The 13,177-nt window shown below is 39.7% G+C and overlaps 1 protein-coding gene across 1 annotated transcript in view; it reads left to right on the top strand.

Moving 5' to 3' along the window:
* CPB2 (carboxypeptidase B2) overlaps positions 1-13,177 on the top strand; it is a 40,101-nt gene that overhangs the window by 2,821 nt on the left and 24,103 nt on the right. Inside the window, exons 2-4 of the mRNA XM_029210479.1 lie at positions 9,357-9,432; positions 11,043-11,167; positions 12,705-12,813. Of these exons, the coding sequence (XP_029066312.1) occupies positions 9,357-9,432; positions 11,043-11,167; positions 12,705-12,813 (310 nt within the window). The remainder of the gene's footprint in view (positions 1-9,356; positions 9,433-11,042; positions 11,168-12,704; positions 12,814-13,177) is intronic.

Below are 13,177 nucleotides of genomic sequence, written 5' to 3'. Positions count from 1 at the left end.
GTCAAAGAGAAAGACAGCCAAAAAAAAAAAAAGTCTCCATGTTCACTTGATTTTAAAGGCCAAACACTATAAAGCGTAAAAAAATACTAGCAAGAATCTTGTAAACAGTCATTAATTGCATTGTGCTCTGATTACCCAAGTGTGGCCAGTCAGCTGAGGCTATTTATTTGGAAAGAAGATGAAATAGGATGAAAAGAAGGAAAAGGAGCTGGAGGAGAGTGGAGGAGGCTTTTGAATTATTAATAGACCACAGGAAGAGCTCCTTTTGTTGACTCCATATACTGTCTGCCACCTGGAGACCAGCTTGTTCTCTTTGACTTAGCTCCTACTGATATATTACTTTCATCTTAGAGAACAGGGCACTAGTGGCTTTAAAATGCTGTAATGCATAAAACAAAACTGCAGCCTTGGGCTATATTCCATTGTTCAGAGCCATCTCACCAGCTTTTTAAATTCAAAAATCATCTTTCAGAGCTATGGCGAGTGTGACTCATCCCTGTAAACCACAGCAGGGAACAGACCTTGAGGACCATAATCATATCCTTAGAGGGGAAGCAGCAGAGGAAATGTTGCCTAGGTATTAAAAGCTCAGGAGCTGGAGAGTTGAGTTGAAACCTTAGGTCTGCTACTTATGAGTCATGCAGTCTTGAACAATTTGAGCCCTCCTTGAGCCTCGTTTTACTTTTTGTGTAAAGTGACCTGTTATCTCACTGTGCTTGTATTTTTAACTTTATTTTTGGTGCAAGCTTTTTTTTTTCCTAAATGGTTATTGGTTACATCTGTAACTGTATCCCTTCAGAGTCATCATCAAAACACATCTTTACAAAACAGAAATAGATACAGATACAGAAAACAAACTTATGGTGGGGGGGAAGGGGGGAGGGATAAATTGGTAAATTGGGATTGCCATATACACACTACTATATATAAAATAGATAACTAATAAGGACCTACTGTATAGCACAAGGAAGTCTACTCAATACTCTGTAATGACCTATATGGAAAAAGAATCTAAAAAAGAGTGGATATATGTATATATATAACTGATTCACTTTCCTGTACACCTGAAACTAACACAACATTGTAAATCAACTTTACTCCAATAAAAAGTAAAACAAACAAACAAAAATACCCCACACCTTTATTTTTCATCTCCCATTGCCCCAGTATATTCTATGTGACAGAGTAATCTTTCCCCGCCCTTGCATGGAAAGTTAGAAAATTCTATGGCTTTTTAGCCCACTCTTAAGTAATTGGTAGTCCTTGAGTCATGTTGAAATGCAAACCTCAATTCAGACACTAGAATGTCTACTCCAACCAAGGCATTATTCAAATATCTCAATCTTTGTAGGAAAACAACTCCTCACCCCTCTCCACACACACACACACACCTGACTCCTTTTCTCATTAGTCCTTTTCTTGGGTTTTAAGTTCTTAGAGATTTCTGAGATTCCCTTGCTCAGAAATTCTGCAGACCAGGATAGAGGCAGCTGTTTCTAGGTAGCCACTTGTGACTCCATCTTTCATTCTAAGAATTTTGCCTTCACCTCCAGGTTCTTGCTGCTGTGAGCTCTCCACCCCTTTAGGTGGCGCTATTGGACGGCATCTGAGCCATAACGAATACATAACATGAAGTGCCTTTTCTTCTGATATTAATGGCTAATCTAGTCAACTGGAGGCCAGCCCATGCAGGTTTAGCTTTCTCAGAAGCAAGTCAGGCACCGGTGCTTGTGTCAGTTAAACTTGAGGGAACATGCTTAGACTCACCCATCCTCCCCCCCACTAGGCTGAGTTGAAGGAAGTAACATCCCCAAACTTCATCCCCTTTGGGAGAGTGGGGATTCACAGAATCGCAACAATTTGATGCAAAGAAATATACTCACAAATTCTCCCCCTGTCTCCCCTCTGACCGCTTTTCACATCCTCTCTCTGACTTAAGGGGGCACGGAGCCAGGAAACTTATTTGAAAAAATGGTAAGCCCTACATAAGGTGATCTTGTTACCAAATGAGATGTGAAGCCCCCCCTCTTGGGGCCCCGGCTGAACCGAAGCCCCCCTGGCTGGGTCAGGGAGCTCCTTCCGGCTCAGGTTTGTGCTGCCAATGATGAAACTGTTTGGTGCAAGCAAGACAGGCTTTTACTCAATGGCCAGAGAATGGAGAAGGGGAGCTCGAGCTCTAAAGGCACCTTCTCCCAGAAGGGAGGGCAGTAAGGGAACTTTAAGGGTTAGGAGGCACAGAGGTCATCTGGGCTCGAGGAAGGGGGCGGAGACTTCCAGGGGCAGCCAGGCATGCGCAGTCTTCCATGCTCCTTTGCACACGGCACAAACTGTGCCAGCAGAGTACAAATCCCCTCTTAGGGCGGAGATATAAGCATGGTGATGAAGCAAAGCGCATTCTCTGACACCTCCAGGTTTCATCTACGTAGGTGTGTTCCTGTGGTCAAGTCAGAGCCGGTTCGGGACGGTTGACCGTTGTGTATCTCTCAAAGTACAGCTGCAAAACATCTCTGCCGAACACCAGGTACTTTTGAAACAAACACAGAGATAAATCAAGTTCAGGAAAGCGGTGACCTTTAGCCTATTTTGCCCTCTATCTAGGATCTCGCTGGTTCAGTCTGGTTTTGTTGTGGGCCTTTGCAGCAACCTGTTGATAAAACCCAACTAGCCTGTGTGGTTAAAACCAGTTTCTATGCCTGGGTTTCATAGCCTCTGACTGACCCCATCTCATTATTTGATTCTGTTGTGTTGGCACTTTTGTCAAACTTGAGATAGGAAGAGTCCAGCTCACCACAGTTTGAACTTGGACATATTAATATATTTTATGGTAAATTTATATCCCCATAATTTTACTCCTCCACATTTCCTAATTTACATTTCCTTAATTTTTTTTTCTCCTTAAGAAAGAGACCCATTTAGATAACACATTTTTTACCTTTACATTTTCTTTCCCCTTCTGTTGACTAACTTTGTTACTTTCTTGTCTTCTAATACATATGAAAAACACCCAAGCATCTTATCTTCTAGTCAACACAAAATTTCCTTTATGCGAAATTGAAATTCAGCCTCTATTTTTTTTTAACTTTTTATTTTATATTGGAGTATAATTGATTAGCAATGCTGTGTTAGTTTCAGGTGTACAGCAAAGTGATTCAGTTATACATATACACACATCTATTCTTTTTCAAATTCTTTTCCCATTTAGGTTGGTACATAATATTGAGCAGAGCTCCCTGTGCTATACAGCAGGTCCTTGTTGATTATCCTTTTTTTTAAAAATAGATCTTTATTGGAGTATAATTGCTTCACAATACCGTGTTAGTTTCTGTTGCACAACAAAGCGAATCAGCCATATGCGTACACTTGTCCCCATATCCCCTCCCTCTTGAGCCTCCCGCCCATCCTCCCTATCCCACCCCTCTAGGTCATCGCAAAGTACCGAGCCGATCTCCCTGTGCTGTGCTGCTGCTTCCCACCAGCCAACTATTTTACATTCCGTAGTGTATACGTGTCGATGCTACTCTCATTGCGCGCCAGCTTCGCCCTCCCACCCCATGTCATCAAGTCCATTCTCTATGCCTACCTCTATGCCCTGCCACTAGGTTTATCAGTACCATTTTTTTCTTTTTAGATTCCATATATATGCGTTAGCATATGGTATTTGTTTTTCTCTTTCTGACTTACTTCCCTCTGTATGACAGACTCTAGGTCCATCCACCTGACTACAAATAACTCAATTTCGTTTCTTTTTATGGCTGAGTAATATTCCACTGTATATGTGTGCCACATCTTCTTTATCAATTCATCTGTTGATGGACACTTAGGTTGCTTCCATGTCCTGGCTATTGTAAATAGTGCTGCAGTGAACATTGTGGTACATGACTCTTTTTGAATTATGGTTTTCTCAGGGTATATGCCCAGTAGTGGGATTGCTGGGTCATATGGTAGTTCTATTTTTAGGTTTTTAAGGAACCTCCATACTGTTCTCCATAGTGGTTGTATCAATTTACATTCCCACCAACAGTGCAGGAGGGTTCCCTTTTCACCACACCCTTTCCAGCATTTATTGTTTCTAGCTTTTTTGATAATGGCCATTCTGACTGGTGTAGGTGATACCTCATTGTAGTTTTGATTTACATTTCTGTAATAATTAGTGATGTTGAGCATCTTTTCATGTGCCTCTTGGCCATCTGTATGTCTTCCTTGCTGAAATGTCTATTTAGGTCTTCTGCCCAGTTTTTAACTGGGTTGTTTGTTTATTTGATATTGAGCTCCATGAGCTGTTTGTATATTTTGGAGATTAATCCTTTGTCTGTTGTTTCATTTGCAAATACTTTCTCCCATTCTGAGGGCTGTCTTTTTGTCTTGTTTCCTTTGCTGTACAGAAGGTTTTAGATTTAATTAAGTCCCATTTGTTTATTTTTGCTTTTATTTCTGTTACTCTAGGAGGTGGGTCAAAAAAGATCTTGCTGCCCTTTATGTCAAAGAGTGTTATTCCTATGTTTTCCTCTAAAAGTTTTATACTGTCTGGTCTTACGTTTAAGGCTTTATTTAATCCCTTTGGAGTTTACTTTTGTGTATGGTATTAAGTAGTGTTCTAATTTCATTCTTTTACATGTAGCTGTCCAGTTTTCCCAGCACCACTTATTGAAGAGGCTGTCTTTTCTCCATTGTATGTTCTTGCCTCCTTTGTGGCTGTGGCTAGGACTTCCAAAACTATGTTGAGCAAGAGGGGTGACAGTGGACATCCTTGTCTTGTTCCTGATCCTAGTGGAAACGCTTTCAGTTTTTCACCATTGAGTATGATGCTTGCTGCGGGTTTGTCATATATGGCCTTATTATGTTGAGGGAGGTTCCCTCTATATCCATTTTCTGGAGAGTTTTTATCATAAGTTGGTGTTGAATTTTCTCAAAAGCTTTTTCTGCATCTATTGAGGTGATCATATGGTTTTTACTCCTTAATTTGTTAGTGTGCATTGATTTGCGTATATTACGTATATTGAAGAATCCTTGCATCCCTGGGATAAATCCCACTTGATCATGGTGTATGATCCTTTTAATGTGTTGTTGGATTCTGTTTGCTAGTATTTTGTTCAGGATTTTTGCATCTCTGTTCATCAGTGATATTGGTCTATGATTTTCTTTTTTTGTGATATCTTTTTCTGGTTTTGGTATCAGGGTGATGGTGGCTTCATAGAATGAATTTTGGAGTGTTTCTCCCTCAGCAATTTTCTGGAAGAATTTGAGAGCGATCGGTGTTAGCTCTTCTCTAAATGTTTGATAGAATTTGCCTGTGAAGCCATCTGGTCCTGGACTTTTGTTTGTTGGAAAATTTTTAATTATGGTTTCAGTTTTGTTACTTATGTTAAGTCTGTTTATATTCTCTAATTCTTCATGGTTCAGTCTTGGAAAATAGTACCTTTCCAAGAATTTGTCCATTTCTTCACGGTTGTCCATTTTATTGGCATATAGTTGTTTGTAGTAGTCTCATAATCCTTTGTATTTCTGCGTGTCAGTTGTGATTTCTCATTTTTCATTTCTAATTTTATTGAGTTACATCCTCTCCCTTTTTTTCTTCATGAGTCTGGCTAAGGGTTTATCAATTTTGTTTATCTTCTCAAAGAAGCAGCTTTTAGTTTTATTGATCTTTGCTATTGTTTTCTTTGTTTCTATTTCATTTATTTCTGCTCTGATCTTTTTTTTTCAGTACGCGGGCCTCTCACTGTTGTGGCCTCTCCCGTTGCGGAGCAACAGGCTCCGGACACGCAGGCTCAGCGGCCATGGCTCATGGGCCCAGCCGCTCTGTGGCATGTGGGATCTTCCCAGACTGGGGCACGAACCCGTGTCCCCTGCATCGGCAGGCGGACTCTCAGCCACTGCACCACCAGGGAAGCCCCTGCTCTGATCTTTATGATTTCTTTCCTTCTACTGACTTTGGGTTTTCTTTGTTCTTCTTTCTCTAGTTGTTTCAAGTGTAGGGTAGATTGTTTATTTGAGATTTTTCTTGTTTCTTGAGGTGAGATTGAATTGCTATAAACTTCCCTCTTAGAACTGCTTTTGCTGTGTCCCATAGGTTTTGGGTCATCGTGTTTTCATTGTCATTTGTTTCTATGTATTTGTAAACTTCTTCTTTGATTTCTTCAGTGAACTCTTGGTTATTTAGTAGCACACTGTTTAGCCTCCATGTATTTGTGTTTTATACAGTTTTTCCTGTAATTGATTTCTAACCTCGTAGTGTTGTGGTCAGAAAAGATGCTTGATACAATTTCAATTTTCTTGAATTTTCTGAGGCTTGATTTGTGACCGAAGATGTGATCTATCCTGGAGAATATTCCATGTGTACTTGAGAAGAAAGTGTAATCTTCTGTTTTGGGATGGAATGTCCTATAAATGTCAATTAAATCTATCTGGTCTATTGTGTCATTTAAAGCTTGTGTTTCCTTGTTTATTTTCTGTTTGGATGATCTGTCCACTGGTGTAAGTGGGGTGTTAAAGTCCCCTACTATGATTGTATTACTGTTGATTTCCCCTTTTATGGCTGTTAGCATTTGCCTTATGTATTGAGTTGCTCCTATGTTGGATGCATATATATTTACCATTGTTGTATCTTCTTCTTGGATTGATCCCTTGATCATTAAGCAGTGTCCTTCCTTGTCTCTTGTAACATTCTTTATTTTAAAGTCTATTTTATCTGATATGATTATTGCTACTCCAGCTTTCTTTTGATTTCCATTTGCATGGAATATCTTTTTCCATCCCCTCACTTTCAGTCTGTATGTGTCCCTAGGTCTGAAGTGGGTCTCTTGTAGACAACATATAGATGGGTCTTGTTTTTGTATCCATTCAACAAGCCTGTGTCTTTTGGTTGGAGCATTTAATCCATTCACGTTTAAGGTAATTATCAATATGTATGTTCCTATTACCATTTTCTTAATTGTTTTGGGTTTGTTTTTGTATGTCCTTATCTTCTCTTGTGTTTCCCACTTAGAGAAGTTCCTTTAGCATTTGTTGTAGAGCTGGTTTGGTGGTGCTGAATTGTCTTAGCTTTTGCTTGTCTGTAAAGCTTTTGATTTCTCCATCGAATCTGAGTGAGATTCTTGCTGGGTCGAGTAATCTTGGTTGTAGGTTCTTCCCTTTCGTCACTTTAAGTATATCATGCCACTCCTTTCTGGCTTGTAGAGTTTCTGCTGAGAAATCAGCTGTTAACGTTATGGGAGTTCCCTAGTATGTTATTTGTCATTTTTCCCTTGCTGCTTTCAATAATTTTTCTTTGTCTTTAGTTTTTGCCAATTTGATTACTATGTGTCTCAGTGTTTCTCCTTGGGTTTATCCTGTATGGGACTCTCTGCGCTTCCTGGACTTGGGTGGTTATTTCCGTTCCCATATTAGGGAAGTTTTCAACTATAATCTCTTCAAATGTTTTCTCGGGTCCCTTCTCTCTCTCTTCTCCTTCTGGGACCCCTATAATACGAATGTTGTTGCATTTAATGTTGTCCCAGAGGTCTCTTAGGCTGTCTTCATTTCTTTTCATTCTTTTTTCTTTATTCTGTTCCACAGCAATGAAGTCCACCACTCTGTCCTCCAGGTCACTTATCCGTTCTTCTTCCTCAGTTATTCTGCTATTGATTCCTTCTAGTGTATTTTTTGTTTCAGTTATTGTATTGTTCATCTCTGTTTGTTTGTTCTTTAATTCTTCTAGGTCTTTGTTAAACATTTCTTGCATCTCCTCGATCTTTGCCTCCATTCTTTTTCTGAGGTCCTGGATCATCTTCCCTATCATTATTCTGAATTCTTTTTCTGGAAGGTTGCCTATCTCCACTTCATTTAGTTGTTTTTCTGGGGTTTTATCTTGTTCCTCCCTCTGGTCCATAGCCCTCTGCTTTTTCATCTTATCTATCTTTCTGTGAATGTGGTTTTTGTTCCACAGGCTGCAGGATTGTAGTTCTTCTTGCTTCTGCTGTCTGCTCTCTCATGGATGAAGCTCTTTTCTCCTGCTTTTAACACTTATAAGTTTCCTTTTTCTTTCTAACTTATTTTTTTACAAAAATGGGATAATATTTCTTACAATTCTCCACTCACTTCTTGCTTCTTTCTCTTAATGCCTCACATAAATCTCCCCCAAGTTAACTATTTTAACTAACTCTTTCTTTATAATGGCTACAAAACATTCTAGAATGTGGAGACATCACCAACATTCAACAATTCTGTTACTGATAAGCGCTTATGTGGTTCCCAGTTATTGTTACTATGAATCATCTTGTGATACATATCCTTGGACATATGTCATTTATCACTAGTTGAATAGTTTACACTTAACTGTACCAATGATTGGCACCAAATCTCTGAATCTATTGTTTCTGGGAGCTCCTCTTTCTCTTTTTTGATAATCAAGTCTCCATAGGCTTATTTCCAGAGTTTAGAATCTTTTGATCAGGCTTTCCAAAATAAACCATCCTCCACGCTGGCATCAAAATTATTCTTGTAAATCACAAGTCAAATGATGTGACTTTCTTAACTCCTAATTGCCTGCTAGATAAAGGCCAAATTTCTCAGCATGCATTGGAAAACTTCTCTAGGGGAGAACTAACATAAGTTTCCAAACTCACTTCTGTTTGGCTACCATTCTTCTCTTGCCCTAAATACCTAAATCCTACACTTGGCAAAAATAAACAACTTTCCGTTTCCCCAACAATGCCCTTTTGTCTCCTGCCAGTCTGCCATTACACTGCTTACTTACCCAGTTACCTCTTCCATGAAGCCTTTGCTCATAATGACAAGCAGAAATTATCATAAACTTTTGTGCTTCTGGAGTTCTCAGTACATGATTTTGTTTTATTTTTTAAATAAAATTTTATTTGAAGTATTTTTAGATTTACAGAAAGGTTGCAAAGATATTACAGAGAGTTTCTCTATACCGTGCACCCAGTTTCACCCATTGTTAGCATTTTATATTATCATGGTATATTTATCAAAACTAAGGAACCAACATTGGTACACTACTCTTAACAAAACTGCAGGCTTTCTATAGATGACACCAGTTTTTCCACGATTCTGTTCCAAGACCCAATCCAGGATACAGTGTTTCGTCATATTACAGATATTCAATTTCTTGAGTGACATTATTTTACATACATTGTCCAGTGTTTTATTTGTTTCAAGCAGGAGGGTAAACTTGGTCCCTGTTTCTCCATCTTGACTGGAAGCAAAATCTAAGGTTATTTTAAAATCTGTGGTGAGATCCTCTTTTCTTTCAACATTTTGTTTCCTTTTTACAGTTTCCTAGGAGCCCCTCCCAATATAATTTATCTTATTTTCACTTTTTGTTTAAGGTCAAACTCCTGTTTTATTTTTTCCCCCAGTGGCCAGGTTTTATCTGCTCTTCCTAGAACCTCCAGGCAAGTTCAAATTCTGCAGAATACTACTACAACATACGAGGTAACTTCTCCCTCATTTATCTTCTTATTGTTTATATTTTATACAAGTCTGGTGTACCATGTTCTCTCCTATATGTCGTCTGACTTATATACAGCTGGTATAAACCCCTCTCCTTGTACCCTTCTCCTCCTTCCCATAATCACATGATTTTACTGCTTCCCTAAATCAAACTTTCTTCATTTATGCTATTGGCTTTTCAGCAAATTACATGACAGTACCTAGGCATTGAAAGTGTGAACTTACTGGTTCATTCCTGGGTTTCAGCACCAAAAAAAAGGGGGGGGGTACTTACAAAGATGCTACAGTAACAGAAATCCAATAGATCTTTGTTTAAAAAGCAATAATACTTAGCCAAGGTGTAAGCATCAAAAATACAAAGGAAAATTTATTAAAATTTTCATGCCTGGGACTCAACTCCCCAGAAAATAGAAAACTGATACATTACAAAATATCCTGATAGAATATTGATGGCTCCATGGTTGTTGGGTTAGGGCTCTGTGAGAAGCAGAGGTCACAACTATATTAGAGATGTGTGAGACTTGTTATGGGGGCTGCTTGTGAAGGATGAAGAGGAGGGAGCTGGAGGTGGCAGGGAGTACCCCCCAGACCATCAAGCAGCTCTGACATGTGTGCAGAAAGGAGGGTTGTGTGTGGACAACCTCTAGACCACAGGGCAGTCCCAGTGAAGGTTTGCCTGGACCATGATAAGTCCTTAAGCCAAAGACATCTGTAAGAGGAGACCATAATCTAGCAGGAACGGGGCTGCAATAATACACCCGCAGTGCTCTGTCACTGGCTGGCTGCAGCCCTGGAGAAGGCAGGGGGGAATCAAGAGGGACAACGGTGGGGAAGGTTAGTGAACTAAGCCCCTCCCAACAGAAGAGCTGCCCAGCGCATCCTCACAGCCACCACACCGTGGACAGACGAACTACTGCCAGAGGAAGCATCTGAGATTCAGGACTTAGATCTGGTTCTGCCACTTCTTGGTGTGTGATTTTAGGCGACTTAGCATCGAGCCTTAATTTCTTCATCTGAACAATGAAAATAATAACACCTGCTTGGTTTATGGCAAAATGTTGTTATAATGATCAAAGGCAATGCGTGTGAAAGTGCTTTAAAAAAGCTCAGTAAAATAGAAAAAAAAATGTAAATATTATGTATGGGAAGACATTTCCCAAAGGCAATTAGATTAAAGAAAAGGCATAATAGTGTCAAGGATATGGAATTTTTATTAAAGAAAAGCAACATTTCATCAACTTTCTAGACAAACTTTCATTTCTCTTTAAACATGTGACATACACATCCAGTTCTACAGTTGGGCCATAAATATATTCATTCATGAATTCATTCATTAGTTCATTGCCTTGCCAAATATTTATTGAGTACCTAGTAAGTTCCAGGCCCTCTTTAGCTACTGGGGTTACAGAAAAGAATAAAACTAGCCCCCTGTAAAATAAATGCTTACATTACCACATGTGTAAATGGGGACCAGTCACCAGGAATGTCTTTTTTATTTCCCTTATAAAAAACCTTTTATGGCTTTAGCTACAGACGAGAATGGTGTGAAAAACTGTCTTTGTTTTTATCAATTTTCCCCCTTGAAACTGCAGATTGTCCTCTGGCAGCCAGTGACAGCTGAATTTATCACGAAGAGCAAAGAAGTCCATTTTTTTGTGAATGCGTCTGATGTAAGCAACGTGAAAGCCCATTTAAATGAGAGCAGAATTCCGTTCAGGTAGAGGCATGATTCCATATTTACTGAGCAGCTATTCTAAGCACCTATGATGCATTTTACTAGTGGATGGTGTCGTTGCTTCCTGGAAAAAATATTTACATTAAACATGGCAACATGGAAATCTCTGGAACGGATTGGTGATGAAGCCCAAGGGGCTAGCTCTGTGACCCTGGACAAGTGGTTTACCTCTCATGACCTTGGTCCCTTATCTGCAAAGCACTGTGAGACTCAACGATCTGAGGAGGCTCTTACCATTCCTCCCAGTTGCTTCCTTCTTATAGTTCCTCTACCCTGTTCCTGGACTCGGGGAGCAAAACTGTCATTCACTTTAGTAGGCTTTGTGGTGTCTCTTGAAAAAGCAGCTACTGAAGGAGATTTTGCTTCCTTCACAAGGTCAGTGAACATTCTGGAATGTCTGGCCCTAAACTAAAATTTGCATTAGGTATGATTTCTGTTCAGAGTCCATGCCTTCTTCCTTTTGGAGTCTCCTGTCCACATCTCCTTTCTGTATCCATTGCCCAAGCGCCAGTGTCCCTCTGCTGCCCTGTCACTTCCTGGAGGCCGTGCTTTCTTCTGTGTATCAATGGGCAACCTTTGGATAATACACTATGATTATTATTAATAATATGTTATTGGTGTTTTCTGCCTTCCTGGAAAGGTGCTGAGCCTTTCTATACATTGTATCATTTAATCCTTATTTAATCCTGTGAGGTAAATACTATCCTCATTGTGTGTATGAAAAAAATTTTTCAAAGGAATTTCTCAAGGTCAGCTAGCTGGAACGTGGCAGAGCTAGGAGTCATACTCAGACCTTTCTGATGTCAAAGGCTTGGCTTTTACCCCCTGACCTAAGTAAAAGTAAAGAAAGCTTTATTAGAATGACAGCTAACTTTCAATTGTTCATCCCAGGTAACAGAATGGCTTCAGGCTGTCTTAATTAAGATGTTTGTGCCTAGTTAACTGTGTGATCCTTTGCAAGAGAAATTAAATGAGATCACCTTTCTGTACCTTCCCTGTTCCTGTGCTCTTATTTCTCTAGAGATTTGACCAACTTTGGCCATGCAGAACCTATACATGCTTATATATACCTATACATGCATCTGGTGTAGGTCAGTGACTCACAGGGAAAAATAAAAAGAGAAGGCTTTCTGCTTCTCCTCGGTCCTTAACTGAAAACAGAATAATACATTGTTCCTCTGGATTGAAGAACATTGTCCATTAACCTGTATGTTCACATAAAACACACTAATGAGTCACAGTCAAGAAATGTTCATAATGTTGGAGAAGGGGTGAGATTTTGGAGGCCCTGAAAACATACCCCATAGGAGCCACTATCCCTCCAATGCCCATGAGGCTCTACCCAGAGGGCTTGTGTATTTCAGCTCATCATAATGTTAGCTGGCGGTGTTTTCACCTTGTGCTTGTTAGATTTCTTAGTGACTTTTCCCCCTTGCTCACCTGTTGTGCCTGCAATGGGCCATGCAGGAAAATCAGAGCCCTCTTTGGCAACCAGCTCATGCCCTGTTTCATAACCCAGGGTCTTGTTGGAAAATGTGGAAGATCTTATCCGGCAGCAGACTTCCAATGACAGCATCAGCCCCCGGGCCTCCTCCTCCTACTATGAACAGTATCACTCACTAAATGAGGTAAGCTGTCACGTTTCTCTCGAAAATTCCTATTTTCGTTTAACGAGCTTTGCCATTTCAGCCATGGGAAATTATTAGAGAATCAAAATTAGTGGAAGAGGGTGAAAAAAAAAATCACAATGAGGTTGATTATACAGAAGTAATTCATCCTTTTGTAGATATCTTCCCTGGGAAGATTGCATCGTATTTTGGAAATTGCCTCTAAGCAGCCTGTTTGTCCATAGCTAAGAGTATCTCTGTTAGGAGTAACACTGCATTCTAAGGAACAACAGGAAATTAAAAATAGGGCCTTTTTATTGAAACTGCCACAGAAAAATTAACAGTCCAATTAATCATGTCTCCTTAGACCATTATCCTAATTGTA

Source organism: Monodon monoceros, unplaced genomic scaffold (genome assembly GCF_005190385.1).
Source record: "Monodon monoceros isolate NGI ecotype Baffin Bay Population unplaced genomic scaffold, NGI_Narwhal_1 Super_Scaffold_8, whole genome shotgun sequence".
Lineage (NCBI taxonomy): Eukaryota > Metazoa > Chordata > Mammalia > Artiodactyla > Monodontidae > Monodon > Monodon monoceros.
Note: the sequence above shows the minus strand (reverse complement) of the source record. Positions and strands in the feature narration are given on the sequence as shown.